The sequence below is a fragment of the Astatotilapia calliptera genome, chromosome 3, assembly GCF_900246225.1.
Source record: "Astatotilapia calliptera chromosome 3, fAstCal1.2, whole genome shotgun sequence".
In the NCBI taxonomy this organism is placed as follows: domain Eukaryota; kingdom Metazoa; phylum Chordata; class Actinopteri; order Cichliformes; family Cichlidae; genus Astatotilapia; species Astatotilapia calliptera.
In genome coordinates, this window is record NC_039304.1 from 51,000,141 (window position 1) to 51,018,889 (window position 18,749).

Genomic DNA, 18,749 nt, shown 5'->3' on the forward strand with positions numbered 1-18,749 from the left:
AGTCTGTCGCAGGGGCAATTTGATGAACAATTTATAATTTTTACATAATACTCCAGCCTTTCAACTCTGAGCTTATTTAGTTCTATTAATACACTGAAATCTCATTTGTGTCATGAAGAAAGTCTTTAATCAAACAGAATTCAAAGATCAGAAACATTTCATATATGGAGTTAAACATGAATCATTGTTTCAACAACATATTTATTGTCGTCATAAACAGACAAGAAGCCAACAACAAACTGCTCCTCCCATTCAACACATGTCAGTCCATATCCCAGCAAACTAAATCATCTCCATTTACACATCAAATAGAAACATGAATCACTTGTAATGATTAGAAACTTGATAGAATTTCAAATCTAGTTTGGGGAGTCATTCAGTGAGAAACAGTGAAATGATTTTCCATGTGAAAAGGTGGACAGCAGAAACAGAAAGAAACAGTGAAACTAAAAGAGAAACAAAGAGCTTTGGAACAACGAGGCAGCAGGAGGACAGCTGCAGTTTAACAGCTTCAACTCACTGACAGGAAACAACATTAGAAACATCATCATCCTCAACTCATCTGCTGCACTGACACTGACACCTTCAACGGACACACCTTCACTTTACCATCAGTTTCAATGTATGGAAACATCCTGTGAGTGAAAGTGTGTGTGAAGGTGTGTATGTGTGTGTTAGTATCAGGATCAGAGAACGACAGCTTTCCTCTGTTCCAGTCCAGATTCACTCTGATCCTCTGGAACTTCTTCCGTACTGAGAGAGCAGTGAGAGGAGCTGATGGTGAGTGTTTGTAGTATTTACTTCCATCAAACAATATCTCCCATAATCCAGATTGTATGTTTCCTTTCCTCTCCACAGACTCTGCCAACACACCCAGTAACCACCGTGTACTGTCTCCAACTTCAACATCCCAGCTGTGAGTCCCTGAGTTAAAGCCCTCAGAGCCCAGGACAGAGCAGAACAAATCAAACCTCTCTGGATTATCAGGAAGCTGCTGCCTCTCTCCTCCTCTCACACTGGTCAGATCTTCAGACAGGATGAGGTTTGGATGAGCAGTGTTTGGGTCCAGAATGAGAGGAGTGTAGGAGACCATGTCCTTCATGTTGTTCCAGATGTTGAAGGTCAGGTTGCCCAGGTGTTTGGCCTGGTCTATCAGAGCTCCTGAGGGCAGCTGTGGATCATCCAGCAGGGGGCAGCGCTGGACTCTTTCCACTGCAGCCTTGTAGTTGTGCAGGAATGAGACATCTTCAGCTCTCAGCTCCTCTTCTGTGGCTCTGACTGTGTCTGAAAGAGCTGCTATCTCTCTGCTCAGAGCCTCCATCTTCTCCTTCATCATCCCACTCTTCTGCTCCTCTTCCTCCCTCAGTGCAGCCAGCCTGGCCTCCTCTTCATCTGCTAGAAACTGGTGAAGCTTCTTAAACTGCTCCTTAATCTGCCTCTCTGTGTGTCGGGCCTGGACCTTAATGTGTTCTGCTGTTTGATCAAACTTCACTTGAACTTCTTCACAAACCTTTAACTTCTTCTTTAAGGGCTCCAGAGTTTCCTGAAGTTTCTTCTTGTGTTGTTGTGCAACTTCATCGATGGGTCTGAATCTGTGATTGGTGTGTTTTTCTGAGTCTCTGCAGACGACACACACTGGCTGCTGATGGTCCAGACAGAAGAGTTTGAGTTTCTCAGAGTGCAGACTGCAGAGAGCCTCTGAAGCTCTCTGATCTCTCTCCTGCAGGAACGACTCACACAGGTTCTTTAAAGCTTGGTTTAAAGGTGGATCATCCTTTGAAGATATGTTCTTACAAACTGGACACTCACATATCTGTTTTTTTCTCCACCATCTCTTCAGACAGTCTTTACAGAAGCTGTGGCTACATGACAGAATAACAGGATCTCTGAAGACCTCCTGACAGACCTGACAGCAGAGATCCTCCTCTGATCTGGAAGCCATTGAGTCTGTGAGTGAAGCTGAAAACAGCAGACAGGAAGTACAGTCAGTCCTGGCTCCCCTCCCTCCTCTACCACCTTCACTGAAAATTCCTTTGAGCCGTGTTTTTGCTCAAACTCACATTCAGTGTGTGGAGCGTCAGCAGCTTGAAGCAGCAGTGTTGGAGTTTTCCACTTTTCTCTCCTGTAGCTGGACTCACTCAGAGGAAGCTGCTAGTTTGGTCTGAGCTCAGTCTGATCGTCTGTGCGTCTCTCTGTACTGAGAAAGAGGAACAGCCTGTTTTCTCATTTCTCTCAGGTGAGTGACGTGAGAAGGCGGAGCTTCATTAAATTTCCACTTATTTCACCTAGCTCGGCCCACATCCTCATTTTAGGTTTGACAACAATTTTAGCAGACAAAGGTGAATCTCTTAGACATGAACTGAGCTACGACTTGGGAAAAGCCTTGGAGGGGACTGGTGGGGGGCCTGGTAGATCTCGATGTACTAATAAGAAGTGAAGAAGTGAAAGGATTCAAAAGCGGAAGAAGGGTGGGGCAGGAAAAAGAGAACAAACAGCTTGTATAACTGGGGGATCATATACAGATATCTTTGTGTAGATAGTGTTTGGAGGCGTAGGCCTGCTCCTAAAAGATATTTTATCTCCAAAAATGTGAGTGTGAAAGCAGAGTGCAGATAGCAAAAAGACATTGACATGATGTTAAATCAATATCAGGCAATTCCGTTCAATTAACATTGAAATCTGACATTCATTTTACATCACTTCTGCATCCTCAATTAATATTGAAACAATGTTAGAGTTGGATATCAGAATAATCTTCAAATTTGACATCGATTTTACATCACTTTGGCACCCTCACTTAATAATGAAAAAAATCCTGATTTCTAGTGTTTATTTTCCACAACATTTGCACCCATGGTTAATATTAAAATAATAATTACATCATGATTAAAAATAAAGAGGACTTAATAGGTATTTCATTCAATACTAAACCACTGCAAATTAATCAATCAATACTTAAACCTGCGTAAAAGACATTTGTGTATCATCTAAAAACAGGATTACCGTATATGTTAGACATTGTCTTTCAGCTTACCATGTTCATTAAGCATTAAGCATCAGTCATTATATGTCACGGGGTAGAAAGGGACAAGTTATCTAGGTTTTTTACTATGTTTGCTGTGTTTTACCTTTTTAATATTTTAATATTGTACAATGGTTTATTTGTATGAGTTTTACTGCATGTTTTTATGGTATTTATTGGTGACTTGTCCTGGAAAGACTCCGCCCCTACCTGATTATAAACCTGATCACACCTGGGAGGTCCCAGTGGCCAATAAGAGGACCTGGAAGACCACAGAGGCTTGAGGGGAGGCTTGAGAGACGGGCAGGAGTGAGTGGTGTCAGGCGGCGGCGGCGCCTGCAAGCCCAAGGGTTGGAGCTTGGCGTTCAGGAGGACGATACAACACCAGCGACTAGGGACGCGGAGCGAACAGGCAGACGGCAGTAGCAGCAAGAGCCCAGCTTGTGCACTGCGGGAGAGCAGAGGCGGCAAGACAGCTGGTGCCGATTTGCAGTTTTAAAGAAGCGGCGGGCGGAGTTGAGAGCTCTGCCCACCCGGGGTAAGTCTTCGACTTATCCCCTTCTTACGACTGAATACTGCCTGAAAAGAATAGTGACTGCCGCTTCCTCCCTTTCTCCAGCGTACCGGGACGCGGAACGCTGGAGAAAGGGAGGACTCCGCTGGGTTTCCCTTTTACACCACTTCGCTGGATTTTTTAGTTCTTTGTGACTTTTATATCGTGGCGGATGCCACTGGACTTTTAATGTTGTGTTTTATGGAATTTTATTGTGTTACCCCTTGGCCAGGGTTGTTTCAATTGCTTTTGCATTTTTAACTGTTTGTATAATAAATTATATTTTAATTATACAGTTTTTAATTCAGTGCATTGGCGGCCCCACTGCTCCGTACGTTTTTGAGGAGGGTTTCCCTTCTAGAATAACACCTGTGCTAAATCACAAATACCTCCTTTACATCCGTTACATATGTAATTAACAAAATAACAATAGACATTTTTGCATCAAGAAAAAAATATTATCCTATGAAGACGTTTTTTGTTAAATGACTTATTTACAACTCATTGTTTTTAGTTTACTCCAGGATCGGGCTGGATATCGGGCATCCTGCACCCCCATCCGGAGCATAGCGGAGCCATTTCTGCATTCCTTAGGAGAAGTCAAACTCAGAAACTGCGTTTACCCCCACCTGCTGAGTCATATGGAGGACCACAAGAGCCACACGCATTGAAATAAAGATTTCTGTGCTTAAATAATGAATTAAAGTGTGCGTGTTAGTCCCCATGGGTAAATAGTTCCTCTGCATTTAACCCATTCACCTAGTGAAGCAGTGGGCAGCCACCAATGCAGCGCCCGGGGAGCAGTGTGTAGGGACGGTACCTTGCTCAGGGGTACCTCAGGGTAGCCGTTCAGTGGAGTCGAACCCCCGACCTTCCGATCATGGGGCCACCACTCTACCTACTGAACTATCCCTGCCCCTTGTATTGTAGAATAAATTCTGCATTTGTAAATTCATTTTTGAATTGCACTTTAATAAACTGCATTTCTGGATGGACCTGGGCTCCCTTGCCTTGGTGGGTACCAGATGACGGGGGTGCCTACTGGGGTCAGCGGGGGAGCTGGCCCTAGGGAGGGGCATCCTCCCCATCCTCGGCTACCTCCCTCTTCCCGCTCCACCACACTCACCCACACAGGTAGGGCCTTGGGGTGCGGGTGTGTCGCAGGGTGAAGGGGAGACATCCCCCCCCCCTCGTCCCCTTCTGGCCACCTGTGCCTCAATTTTATCTCACAACTTAGACATCCACATTACTTACACTCTCATAACACACACATATATATATATAGGGCCTTGAGGGTGGGCACGTTAACGGCGTCCAGTGGACGGTCTGTGTACTCAAACCTACCTCTGGTGCTGGTGCCCACCTCTCAATTTTAAATCCATGTAGACATTGAGGGTTCTCGGGAGGGGCCGTGCTAACACCTGCTGCTCTCTGGCAGCAGCACCATGCTCTCCCTTGTTTTAAATGCACTTTAGAACAACACGCAGCAACACTACACATGGGCGGGAGGAGGGAGGTATGGGGTCTTCACACAACCCCGTTCTCTGCTAGCCATCGGGGCGGGGGGGTTGGGAGGAGATGTTAGCTGTCCGATTGGCCTCCCTGCTGCTGGGGAGCCTGGGACGGTCTGCTTGCCTCCACCCTGGGGGGAAGGGTAACATCTCTTGGGTCTGGGTTCTGTTTCCCCCTCTGGGGGCGAGGGTACCTGGACCCGGGGTATAGAGTATGTTTGGGGAGTGTGATTGTGTGTGTCCATTTATGTCAGTCCTTAAGTTGGTCTGTTTGTCTGTGTCTATATGTCAGGTCGGGTCTTAGACTCCACCTCTCTGGGAACTCCCAGGCCCTCCAAGGCCTATCTCCCCTCACCACACTCCCTGCCGGTGATTGATGCCCTCAGGGGTCGGTGTATTGGTGGTTCTTGGTGTCCGGGGCTGGGCGCTCAGGTATGTACCAGCTCACTCCCGGTGGCTACCTGGCGGGGCCTGGCGCCTGTTGCTCGGTCAGGCCTCCTCCGGGGTGCGGGGGGCCCTCGGGCCTCCGGCCTCTGAGCCTGCGGCTCGGTTCACTCTGGCACAGCTGGCTGCCAGCAGAGCCGGCGGGCACGCCGGTGCAGCCCCCTCTAGCTTTTGCTCGGTGGCTACTGGGTGACGCCTCGTCTGGGGATCCTCAGCCCTTCCCATGAGGGTGGCACGGATGCCCCTCCGGTGGTCCTCCTTGGGCTCTCGCACTCTGGGGCCTCTGGATGTCTGGGGCCTGGATCTCCTCCATGCCTGCTTCATGCCCTGGGGGACGGGGCTATGGCTCGCTACATCCTCTTGCAGACGATTACATGTGGAAACCATTTGAATACAAGCGCGCTGATCCACACAGGTGTGCACACGGGTGTTCACTGCTCGTAGACTTAAATTACACCTTTCTTGGCTGCTACTTCAAAGCACATTGTGCGCTGTCTGTCCTGCGTGCTGCACAACAACATTGAATATTTAGTATTTACTGCTGTTTACACTTAGCTAGATTAATGCGATGGTGTTGTGTTTAGTATGTTACTTTGGTTTTTTTTTTTTTTGTTGCTTGTTTTCTATTCTTCTCCTCTCAACAGGTGATCCAGGACATTTTTTTCTCCCCCCCTTTCTCACTGTCCCTCTCCCCTTCTGTTTTTCTTTTCCTTCCTCTTTCTCTCTCCCTTTCCTATCCCTCACTCATGTCTGTCCCGTCTATAACATCTGAAAATAAAGTATAATAAATAATAAAAACAAAGGTCGATCAAATGGACCAATACGGCAATGCCACGATGATCCATTTGGCAAAGTAAATCCATTGGGTATCCTTGTTGGTCTTCAGACAACAATTCTGATGGCTAAAGAACCAAATGGGACAGGCAAAAAATAAATAAATAAAAAATAAATAAATAAATAAACTGCATTTCAAAATCCATTTCCCTTTCCTGTTTGCTCAGGGATTAACTTCTGGATTAGTTGCTGGATTAGGCTTTCTCTCCTGCATGAAGTCCAGGTGCTGGTTTTCTAGTGTGTGCATCTGATGGCCCAAAGCTGACTCTGAGCTGTAACACCATCCATGGCTGCAGTATGGAACAGATGTGGGTGTGTCCTCATCTCTTAGAGGAGTCCAAATCGTCATCAAACAGCCCTACAGACACAAAAACGTGAAAATATAAACAACCAGACTATCAGCAGTGATTTAGGTACTTTAAGACCTCTGTAAAAATCATTTACAGTATATATCACAGAATTTAAGGCCTTTATAATCACAGAGCATACAGAGAAAAGTACTGAACTGAATCATTTTCAGCTTTTGTTTTTCATGATGTATATTGTATTAATAATTAAATTTCATTATCTGTGTCTTTACCACACATTTGCCACACAGGTTTAGATACTGTAGGTTCAGTGAATGCTTAAATTGCACTGATTAGAATATACTGGACATTCAAAGCTAAGATTCAGCGCACTGTGTTAGAGGCTGGGATTTGATGAATCATCATATATACAACCTTTGATCATCATTTATGTCCAGTTGAGAATGAATCTGTGCGCTCACATATTAAATGAACTGAAATAAGTAGTGTGATCTCCTGTCTTGATATAAGGAATGAGAGAACTGACAGCTATTATTTTAATCAGCCTGTCTCAGTTGTTTTAACTCTAAGTATCATAAGGTAATGTGGTAACATCTGGACTGACAAGTTTACAGTCAGCATTTATCATCGCTAGTTTAAAGGCTGTAGGTTGCAGCCATTGTTCTAACACTATAAATGTAACTGTCAGGTTTCGTAGATCGGACTCACGCGCAGACCACTAGTATCTTCAAAAGGTGCATTTATTTACAGTGTTTCCTACAGTGAAATTCATATATACACATAATAGTGCCAAAGGAAAAAAGGGGTCGGGGTTCCAGGGTCCAGGAATGAAAGGGGCAGGAGTCCAGGAAGGGAAGGTTTCCATTCAGTCCTAACACATCTCCTCTCCTTTCCTCTATCTCTCTTGCTCCCGTTCAGTCGCCAGGCACGGGGAAGAACAAGTCCAGAGGCAATCTATGCACAGGCAGAAAAAAAACATTAGTCTCCTGGTTCAGACATGCTCACAAACTGACTTTATAAAATACAGGACGACTGACGCTGAAGGCTCAACGATCCAGCGACGAGTAGAGCAGACTAGCCCTCTTAAGAAGGGTTCCAATCTCTCATGATCACCGACAGGTGTGCTGATCACCTCCAGGTGTGTAGGCCAGGGGCAGGAGCCCATACTGAGCTCCGCCCCGGCAGGAGAAAGAGAATGGGAGAGGGCGAGAGAGAAAGAGAGAGCAGAGGTGAGAGAGAAAGGTAAACAAAAACAAAGCACCTGACGGCTGTCAGCTGACGAGGAGCGGAGACCATGACAGTACCCCCCCCTCAACGGGAGCCACCCGGCGACCCACCAGGTTTGTCCGGATGCAGGCGGTGAAACTCCCGGAGCATGGGCACATCCAGAATGGCCGCCCGAGGGACCCAGGAGCGCTCCTCCACGCCATAACCCTCCCAGTCAACCAGATACTGACAGCCACGCCCACGGCGCCGAGAGTCCATGATGCGAGTGATGGAGTAGGCCGGCAAGCCATCCACAAGCCGGGCGGGAGGAGGGGGCCTGGAAGGAGGGCACAGAGGACTGGACCGGACAGGTTTGAGTTGTGAAACATGGAAAACATCATGGATTCTCATATTGCGAGGGAGCTTTAACTTCACAGAGACAGGATTGACCAAGGCGGAGATTTCAAAAGGGCCAATGAAGGTGGGTGTAAGTTTCTTAGATTCAGTCCTGACCGGAACAAAGCGGGTAGAAAGCCATACCTTCTGGCCGACAGAGTATTCGGGTGCTGGAGTCCGGTGCCGGTCTGCGATGCGTTTGTTGTTCTCCTTCGTGCGCAGTAGGGCCGCTTGAGTTGCCCGCCAAACTCTGCGACACCTGCGCAGATGAGCCTGGACGGAGGGTACAGAGTGCTCACCTTCCACAGCAGGAAAAAGAGGAGGCTGATATCCCAAGGAAGCTTCGAATGGAGACCGGCCGGTGGCAGAGGCAGTCAAGCTGTTATGGGCGTACTCGATCCACGGCAACTCCTCACTCCAGATGGTTTGATTGGTGGAGGCGACGCAGCGCAGGGCGGTCTCCAGTTCTTGGTTGGCCCGCTCGGATTGGCCGTTGCTCTGAGGATGATAACCCGAGGATAGACTGACCTTTGCGCCCAGGGAGTTGCAGAACTCTTTCCAGACCCGAGAAGTAAATTGAGGCCCTCTGTCGGACACTATGTCTTCCGGGATCCCATGCAGGCGGAAGACGTGAGTGGCGAGTAGGCGTGCAGTCTCTAGAGCTGTGGGAAGCTTAGGCAGAGCAATGAAATGAGCCACTTTAGAGAAACGATCGATTATGGTGAGAATGACAGTGTTACCTGCTGATGGAGGTAACCCGGTGATGAAGTCCAGTGCTATGTGAGACCATGGCCTGGAAGGAGTGAATAACGGATGGAGCTGACCCGCCGGGGGTTGGTTCGATGGTTTGTTCCGGGCACAGACCGTACAAGCAGTGATGTATTCCCGAGTATCTTGGGTGAGTGAGGGCCACCAGAAGTACCGCTGGAGAAACTTGACGGTACGATGTATCCCTGGGTGGCATGAGAACCGGGCCGTGTGAGCCCATTGCAGAACCTGGGATCTGACAGAGCGCGGAACATAGAGTCGGTGGACGGGCCCCCCTCCCGGATCCGGTTCGGCTATCTGAGCCGCCCGGATGGCCGCCTCGATCTCCCAGGTGATGACCCCAATAGTACAGGTTGCCGGCAGAATGGAATCCGGATCCGCCTTTTCGTCAGCAGCGGAAAACTGATGGGAGAGAGCGTCCGGCTTGACATTTTGGGAACCGGGTCTGTAGGCGATTGAGAAGTGAAAACGGGTGAAAAACAGGGCCCATCTGGCCTGTCGAGCGTTGAGACGTTTCGCCGTTTGAAGGTAGGCCAGGTTTTTGTGATCGGTCCAGACCACGAAGGGTTGAGTGGTGCCCTCCAGCCAATGCCGCCATTCTTCCAGGGCGAGCTTAATCGCCAAGAGCTCCCGATCGCCCACGTCATAGTTACGTTCTGCAGGGGTGAGACGACGGGAAAAATAGGCACAAGGGTGCATCTTACCTTCCCTCTGTTGGGAAAGGACGGCCCCCACAAAGGACGGCCCCCACCCCTGAGTCGGATGCGTCGACCTCTACCACGAACTGAAGAGTGGTATCAGGTTGGACCAGGATGGGCGCTGAAGCAAACCGTTTCTTGAGCTCCTGAAAGGCTGATTGGACAGCGTCACTCCACTGAAAAGCAAGCTTGGGAGAGGTTAACTGGGTTAATGGTAAGGCAATCCTGCTAAAGTCCCGTATGAATCTCCTGTAGAAGTTAGCGAAGCCAAGGAAGCGTTGCAACTGGCGACGGTTGTTTGGTTCTGGCCAGTTCACAACAGCCTTGACTTTCACAGGGTCGGGTCGAAGATCTCCCCGCTCGATTATGTACCCTAGGAAGGCAACCGAGGGCACATGAAACTCACATTTCTCGCTTTTGACGAACAGCCGGTTCTCCAGAAGGCGTTGCAGCACCAGCTGGACCTGGGTCTCGTGTTCCGCCTGGGAGGAAGAGAAGATCAGAATGTCGTCTAGATAGACAAACACAAATCGGTTAATAAAGTCTCTTAGAACATCATTGACCAGAGCCTGGAATACTGCAGGTGCGTTAGTGAGGCCGAACGGCATGACCAGATACTCAAAATGTCCAAGGTGGGTATTAAACGCCGTCTTCCATTCATCGCCATCCCGAATCCGGACCAGGTGGTAAGCGTTTCTCAAGTCCAGCTTGCTGAAAATGACGGCGCCCTGGAGAAGTTCGAAAGCGGAGGTGAGCAGGGGCAGTGGATATTTATTCTTGACCGTAATGTTATTGAGTCCCCGAAAGTCAATACAGGGTCGGAGGGTCTTATCCTTCTTTTCCACAAAGAAGAAACCTGCTGCGACGGGTGAGGAAGAGGCCCGGATAATGCCGGCAGCGAGGGATTCAGTTATATATTTCTCCATAGCCTCCCGTTCCGGCAGCGAGAGGCTATAGAGGCGGCTGGTTGGTAAGGGAGCTCCCGGCAGCAGGTCTATGGCGCAGTCATAGGGCCGATGGGGTGGCAGCGACTGGGCTCGGTCCTTCCGAAACACCTCAGCGAGATCGTGGTAAGCAGACGGCACATCTGCTAAGTCGGAAGACCGCGGTTGCTCTGGGCCGGTGACAGATTTGTTAGGAGGTACGGCAGCCTTAAGGCAAGTCATATGACACTCCTCTCCCCAGCCCGTAATGCCTCCTTTCTGCCAATTAATCGTGGGGTTGTGTTGCTGGAGCCAGGGATGACCGAGAACTAACGGCGTCTGAGTGGAGTGAAAAACAAAAAAACTAATCTCCTCCGAATGATTGCCAGACAGTGTGAGGGTGAGCGGTTCAGTGATGTGTGTGATGTCGGGGAGGCGCTGCCCTGATAAAGCCGTGACGCGTAAGGCGTGGGGTAGTGACTCCACAGTCACACAGAGTCGTTTAGCTAGTTCAGAGTCAATGAAATTTTGTTCTGCTCCAGAATCAATAAGCACAGAAAATGAATGACACTCGGAATGGACCAGAAGCTTAGCCGGCAGGGCTAAACGTGGAGGAGATTTATCCTGATTCAAACCGCCCACCAGTACTCCTACCATCACTGGCGGGCGCGGCCTTTTGCTCGCGACGGACAGGAGGCAATCATGTGTCCCTTATTACCACAATACAGACACTCACCGGCCGTGATGCGTCGCTGACGTTCTGCAGCAGTTAGGTGAGAGCTGCCGATTTGCATGGGCTGTACCTCTCCGTCGGTGCCCCCTGATGTCCGGGAGGACCGGTAATCGGCCGAAGCCTCCGCCCCTCGCGGCCCTGCGGCCTCCTGGGAACTGGAGTTCCGTGCTTGCTGACGAGCTCGTAGCCGCTCATCCACCTTAATACATAACGACATCAATTCGTCAAAAGCAGTGGGTAGGTCCCGCATAATCAATTCATCTTTCAGATCTTCCCGGATGTTATTTAACAATGTGCTCCTGAGCGCATCCGGTCCCCAGCCGGTTTCTTCTGCCAAAATCCAAAAGTTGATTGAATAATCTGCCATACTCCGCTTACCTTGCTTAAAGTTAAGGAGGCGGAGCGCCGCAGCCTCGACTCCAGAGCCCTGATTAAACACAGTCTTAAAGTTAATCACAAACCTCTCAAAAGAGATCTCCGGGTTGGAGTTTAACACGACCTGGGCCCATTTCAAAGCCCGGTCACGAAGCATCTGTACCAAGAACGCAATCTTTGCCCCGCCATTGTTATGAAAACGCCGCTGTTCGCGGAAAATCAATGAACACTGGGCCAGAAAGCCAGGGCACTTCTCTGTCTCCCCCGAAAAGGGCTCAGGCGAAGGCAGAGGACCGTCAGAGGATGGGGTGGCTGCCGATGAGGGACCGGCCGTAGCCGCCGCGAGTGTCTCCTGCGGGGCAGGGCAAGCCGGCTGGGAGGTCCCTGGCTGTACTCCCCCTAGCGTAGTCAAACCGGAAACAGCTTGAGTTAGTGCATCTCACCTCGCAGCTGATGTAACATTTGTTCGTGGCGAGTCAGCGCCGCTTCTTGGGCAGCCAGTGCCTGACCGATGGTATTCTGATCTGCTGAGTCCATGTTGTGGCTGGATCGTTCTGTCAGGTTTCGTAGATCGGACTCACGCGCAGACAACTAGTATCTTCAAAAGGTGCATTTATTTACAGTGTTTCCTACAGTGAAATTCATATATACACATAATAGTGCCAAAGGAAAAAAGGGGTCGGGGTTCCAGGGTCCAGGAATGAAAGAGGCAGGAGTCCAGGAAGGGAAGGTTTCCATTCAGTCCTAACACATCTCCTCTCCTTTCCTCTATCTCTCTTGCTCCCGTTCAGTCGCCAGGCATGGGGAAGAACAAGTCCAGAGGCAATCTATGCACAGGCAGAAAAAAAACATTAGTCTCCTGGTTCAGACATGCTCACAAACTGACTTTATAAAATACAGGACGACTGACGCTGAAGGCTCAACGATCCAGCGACGAGTAGAGCAGACTCGCCCTCTTAAGAAGGGTTCCAATCTCTCATGATCACCGACAGGTGTGCTGATCACCTCCAGGTGTGTAGGCCAGGGGCAGGAGCCCATACTGAGCTCCGCCCCGGCAGGAGAAAGAGAATGGGAGAGGGCGAGAGAGAAAGAGAGAGCAGAGGTGAGAGAGAAAGGTAAACAAAAACAAAGCACCTGACGGCTGTCAGCTGACGAGGAGCGGAGACCATGACAGTAACAGGCCTCAGTGCTGGTTCTAACAGTCTGAGCTGCTTCCAGCTTTATTTGTGAAGAGCACAGCAGCTTATAAAACACGTAGCCAGCTCGTACAGCTGCGACATAAAACTTTCACGAGGTAAGATGACCTTAAAATAACTAGCGTTAGCCATGTTAGCACGTTACCTTCAACAGGTGGTCAGACTGCGAAAACAGGCATTCAATCAGAGGCTGGGCTCTCCGTTTCGCTTCAGGGTCCCTTCATTCCTCACATATCCATATCAGGCCGAGTGTAAATCCCGAGGCTGAACAGCCTTTGTGCAAGCACACACGCTTCATAGCAGGGCGAAGCTATGAGCTAGAAAAATCCAAGCAGACAGCCTGTGTCTGTCCAACCAATCAGAGAGCTCCTTACATCACCCGGTTTGGCTAATTTGAATAGCCGCACAATTCTTAAAATGAAGTTGTTAATTGAATCAGAATCAGAATACTTTATTGAAACCCTGGGGGAAATTTATTTTTTTTTTTGTTACAGTGCTCCATTATAAACCAACATAAACCAACATTAAGACAAGACAGACAATACGCTAACTAAGAATAGTACAATATATATACATATATGTATATATATATATATATATATATATATATATATACATATATACATATATATATAAGTACGGGACGGAGGAGTGGAGAAAAGGGTTTCACTGGTGTTTTCGGGAGGAGGAATTCACACGGAAGGAGTGCACACCGACCTCACGGGGAAACTCGCCTTCACCACTTTTGGGATTTAGAGAAAGGACATTGTTGGATATCTCACTGTTTGAAGACTGTATTTCAAGCACTGTAATTAAATGCACTGTCGGCTTCAACCCAGAGCTCCGCACCTGAATCCATACCGCTCATTAGCCCTGACAGATAAGAAGACTAAATAACAGGGAAGGGCTGAAGGGAAGACAGTCAAAGTGGTCCGGGTAAGTGTCCAGAAGCCAAGGTCCAGAGGGAGTGTTTTCTGTGAATCCTTTGAGCAGTGGCAGGGAGGCATGCAGGTCAATTACCAAACAGACCAGCGCCTGGTAGTGGTATCACCAAGACTAAAATATTGGACCAGAGGATTCCTGAAAACCACAGCAAGAAAACACCAGGTAAGCATACGTTGAACTTTATGATGGAGCAACTTGGTGGACTCACACTAACGCAGGTTAGCAGAGAAGATCTGGCAAAGCATTATCTAGAGCACTAGTCTTAAATGCAGGCAGCCCAAATTGCAAATCGTGATTGAAATGAGGTAGCTCCACCCAGGGGTGGAAACTCCAGCTCTATGGAAGAATACAGCCACTCATTCAGACCATCAGTCAACTAGAAACTACTGACCCCTGCCGTGCCACCGCACATCTAAGATACGCCGGACTGAGTAGGCTGGGGGTCCGTTGATGAGCTGGGGTGGAGGCAAGAGTTCGGATGGTGGGCACAGAGCACTTAAAAGCACCACTTTGATTTGGAACACGCAGAATGTGAGATGGACCCACATGGATGAAAGAAAGCTTGAGCATGACAGCTGCAGGACTTAGCACTGTGTCAATATCAAAGGGCCGAGGATACTAGGTGAAAGTTTGCGAGAAGATGTCCGGAGCGGAATGTCTTTTGCAGCCAGCCACACCTCTTGTGACAGCGAGTATGTAGGAGCCCCTGTATGCTGTTGGTTGGCATAATGAAGCTGCCGTGTCACCGAACAAAGCAGGGCCTCCCGTGTCCATGACCAAGCCTGGCAGCAGTACTGAAGGTGATGCTGTACTGACGGCACAGCAAATTCAGTTTCCTTCTCTGGGAACAGCAGAGGTTAATAACCTAAAGATGCCTCAAATGGAGAGAGACCTGTAGCAGAAGAAGTGAGTTTGTTGTGAGCATATTCGACCCATGGAAGGTAAGTGTACAAGGAGACCCGGGATATGGGTAGTGATGTAGCAGAGCGTGGCTTCTAGCTCCTGATTGAAGCGCTCAATCTGACCATTAGCCTAAGGGAGATATCCCAAACTGAGATATGGCTTTGGCCCCTAGGGCCGTACAAAACCTCTTCCAGATCTGTGGAACAAACTGTAGTCTCTTGTCTGACACTATTTACATAGGTATCCCATTTAACCTGAATACCTGTTCAACCAGTGTTTTTGCGGTTTAGGAAGCAGTGGGGAGCTTTTCTGGGATTATGACGGTAAGCATGGTTGTTTTCCCAGAGGAAACTGGGTGACCAGTGACAAAGTCTAATATTATATTTGACCATGGCCTGTGAGGTGTGGAATAAAGGCTACAAAAGTCACGCAGGATGCAGAGTCTGTACCTTATTTCTGGCACGCCATGAACAGAATGGTATGCGTTTCAGAGGTGGAGTTTGGTGAATAATGTGCAGCTGAAATGTAGAGCTGATGAGTGGAAGGGGGTATTTTTTTATGTTTTTTTTTCTTTGAGGCCCTGGAAGTCAGGGGCAATGCAAGTCATCATTTTCCCCTACAAAAACAAACCCTGCACCCATTGAAGTTTTCCATGGCAACTCATTCTAGTTTTGACAGATTGTACTGGTGACTGGTGGGTAGATTGGCACCGAGAAGGAGTTCTATGGTGCAGTCGTGGAATGGTGGAAGTGACAGGGCTTTACTGTTATTGAAAACCTCTTGGATGGAGGTCATGATAAATAGCGGCCACCCCTGAACCCTGAACCATGAACAGATGATGAAGAAAGGGAGTTTCTCTCTACGGTTACCGTTAGCACTGGCCAGAAAAGGGCAATCCAGGGGCAGGAGAGGTATATTTAACTGACTAGCCAGATACAAATCAAGGGGTTATGTTCACAGCCTGAATCAACAAGAGCCTGAAATAAGTGAGTGACCTGGTTTATGATTAATGAGACCGAGAGAAGAAGACAGGGCTTGTGAATCACATGCGAACGTTGGTAACTATAACTCTTTTCTCCCTCTCTCTCCCTCAGACAATTATCAATACAAAGGGAGAGAGAGGCTAATGCCTCAAAGGTGGCTGGCTTGTCAGGTGAGGCCATTTGATCTTTCATAGCTTCATTCAGGGAACAGAGGTAAACTTCCTGAAGGGCTTGACCCGGCCAGCCTGCCTCTGCAGCTGCGGTCCGAAGGTCTATTACATAATCTGCGATTGTACGCCGGTACTGACGGAGATTTAATAATCTCTGAGCCGAACAACATATGAAACAATCTTTACCTCAATGGTTCATCCTTTCTTTCAAGTTGGGTAGTTTTAGGGATGATGTTTCGAAGTCTTTATCTTCTAGAAATTCCATTGTCTGACGGCTCCTTTAAATACAGAGAATACAAACTGTTGGCCCAGGTCTGAGATAATATAGGTTAATGAGTATTTATGGGTTTAGTACATGGGATACAGTTTCTGTCATGGCCTTCCAAAGGGGGAACAGTTCTATCTAAATTGTGCAGTAATGCACAAAAGACTATTAAATATAGGTTTCTACTTTCAGTGAGGCCTAATCACACCCCCATCATCTGACTGGAAATGGTCAGTGTAAATGTTTTAACAGGAATTTGCACAATTTACTGCACATTCTAGATACCTGGTTTGCACTTAATATTTTCTTTCAGCGGAGCCACTACTGCTACTCTGGGCTGTGTTACAGAAGAGCTGCTGCTTTGCCCTTCCCTTTTTTTTCACTTTGTTTATTCTGCTTTGCGTGTGGTTAAGGGAGTGCCCAGCTCTATAATGTGATGGGTACTAGTTAGCATGTGTGTTTCTACAGTGACTACAGAGGGTGAAGAGGATGACTGTTTTCATGTTTTGGATATATTCAAAACTTTTGTTTCCCTTATTCGGAAGCTGAAAGCCTAAAGTGGGCGTGACTGAATAGAATAGAATAGAATGCCTTTATTGTCACTATACAGTTGTACAATGAGATACAGAGCATCTCCTACTCAGTGTAAACATGCTGGGGGGGGGGGGGGGGGGGGGGTACACTTCTGCAGCGCTATGTACATATGGACAGTATTAACATAGGGAAAAACATATATATATATAAAATGTAAAATATACAAGCCGTAAGTAATATGGGTGGTGCTTTCAGGTTTTTCCTTGTAACAGTAAAGCTTTTGAGCTTGCAGTCACCACACCACCACCCTAGTGTGCGTGCATCATGATTGCTTTCCCTTTTTACCCTCTCATCATCACTCCCTTGCATTGCCACACATACACACATGTTAGATACACTTTTTGATCTAGAGGCATTGATTGATAGCAGTCCCAACCCAACCCTTCCAAAATATCAAATCAAATCAAATCAAATACAGAAATGGTAAAATCATTAGTCATAGATTAGGAAAAGTTGTTCTGTCCACTCATGGTAAATGGCCTGCATTTGTATAGCGCTTTTCTAGTCCATAGGACCCCAAAGCGCTTTACACTACATTCAGTCATTCACCCATACATTCACACACAGGCAATGGCAGCTACATTGCAGCCACAGCTGCCCTGGGGCGCACTGACAGAGGCGAGGCTGCCGGACACAGGCGCCACCGGGCCCTCTGACCACCACCAGTAGGCAAACATGGGGTTAGTATGTTGCCCAAGGATATTTGGCATGCAGCCAGGAGGTAGCCTGGGATCGAACCACGGACCTTCTGATTAGTGGCTGACCTGCTCTGCCACCTGAGCTACAGCCACCATGTCCTCTGATTCTTGCTGGAAGACAGAATCATCCATTTCTGTGCTCACATTCTGCTGTAACATGTCTCCTCATGTTATAGGTGAACTCTCCTATGTCTCTTTCACTCTCACTCATGTGTTTGCACAGCTGTGGACATCAGCTACCTTCATCTTTTAGGTGCCACATAGCGTCAAAATGAGTGGATGGTGTTACATTAAAGTTGTAAAACATTGCACTCTCTTTAAAGCAGTAAAAACAATGAAAAATGAATAATGAGCACTACAAAATATAAATGAATAGAGGTGTTATGATCATAGTGAACAGGTCAGTATGTGAAGGTCAGAGAAGCTGAAAGTAAATGCTCTGTTGCCCACTATGTGTCATGGTCCTGGGTCAGTGACCCATTGCTTTGAGTTTATTGTTATTATTTTCTAGTTTCTTCTGATTTTGTATTAGTTCTCATGGTTTGATTCTGGTGTTCAGTGGTTTATTACTCCAACCTGTATTCTCCCCCCTCATGTTCTGTTCGTGTCCCTAAGTTTGTGTTTGTAAAACAGTTTGTGAGCTTCCTGTTTTACTTTGAAGCTAGCTGCTGCTGAGCGTTGTCTCCACCTCCAACCAAAACTTAATCTACACGGTTAACAAAGGTCTGAGCTTCTTGCCTTCTTAATGGGGTTGGAACCATGAGTTGTATTGCACAGAAGTCAGGTTGGTACACAGCTAACAGGCCTATTTGACAAGTCTTAGGATTCATATTATGGCAAGAAACAATCAGCTAAGTAAAGAGATAATAATGTGCATGTGATAGTCCCCGTAGGGAAATTGCTCCTCTGCATTTAACCCATTCGCCTAGTGAAGCAGTGGGCAGCCACCAATGCAGCGCCCGGGGAGCAGTGTGTAGGGATGGTACCTTGCTCGGACACAGGCGCCACCAGGCCCTCTGACCACCACCAAGTAGGCAAACATGGGGTTAGTATCTTGCCCAAGGATATTTGGCATGCAGCCAGGAGGCAGCCTGGGATTGAACCACCGACCTTCTGATTAGTGGCTGACCTGCTCTGCCACCTGAGCTACAGCCACCCAGCCTATAAACTACTAGGCTGAGTGCTGTCTTTTTAAGTGTCCTCTTTTGCTTGGTCTGGTCCTTA

At 47.9% G+C, this 18,749-nt stretch overlaps 1 protein-coding gene across 1 annotated transcript; it reads right to left on the bottom strand.

Annotated features, from left to right (window-relative positions):
* Positions 1 to 533: 533 nt before the first annotated feature.
* LOC113019739 (nuclear factor 7, ovary-like) lies at positions 534 to 1,957 on the bottom strand. The gene has a single exon (XM_026163559.1). The coding sequence runs from the start codon at positions 1,940 to 1,942 to the stop codon at positions 554 to 556; it is 1,389 nt and encodes a 462-aa protein (XP_026019344.1). The 5' UTR covers positions 1,943 to 1,957; the 3' UTR covers positions 534 to 553.
* Positions 1,958 to 18,749: the final 16,792 nt, after the last annotated feature.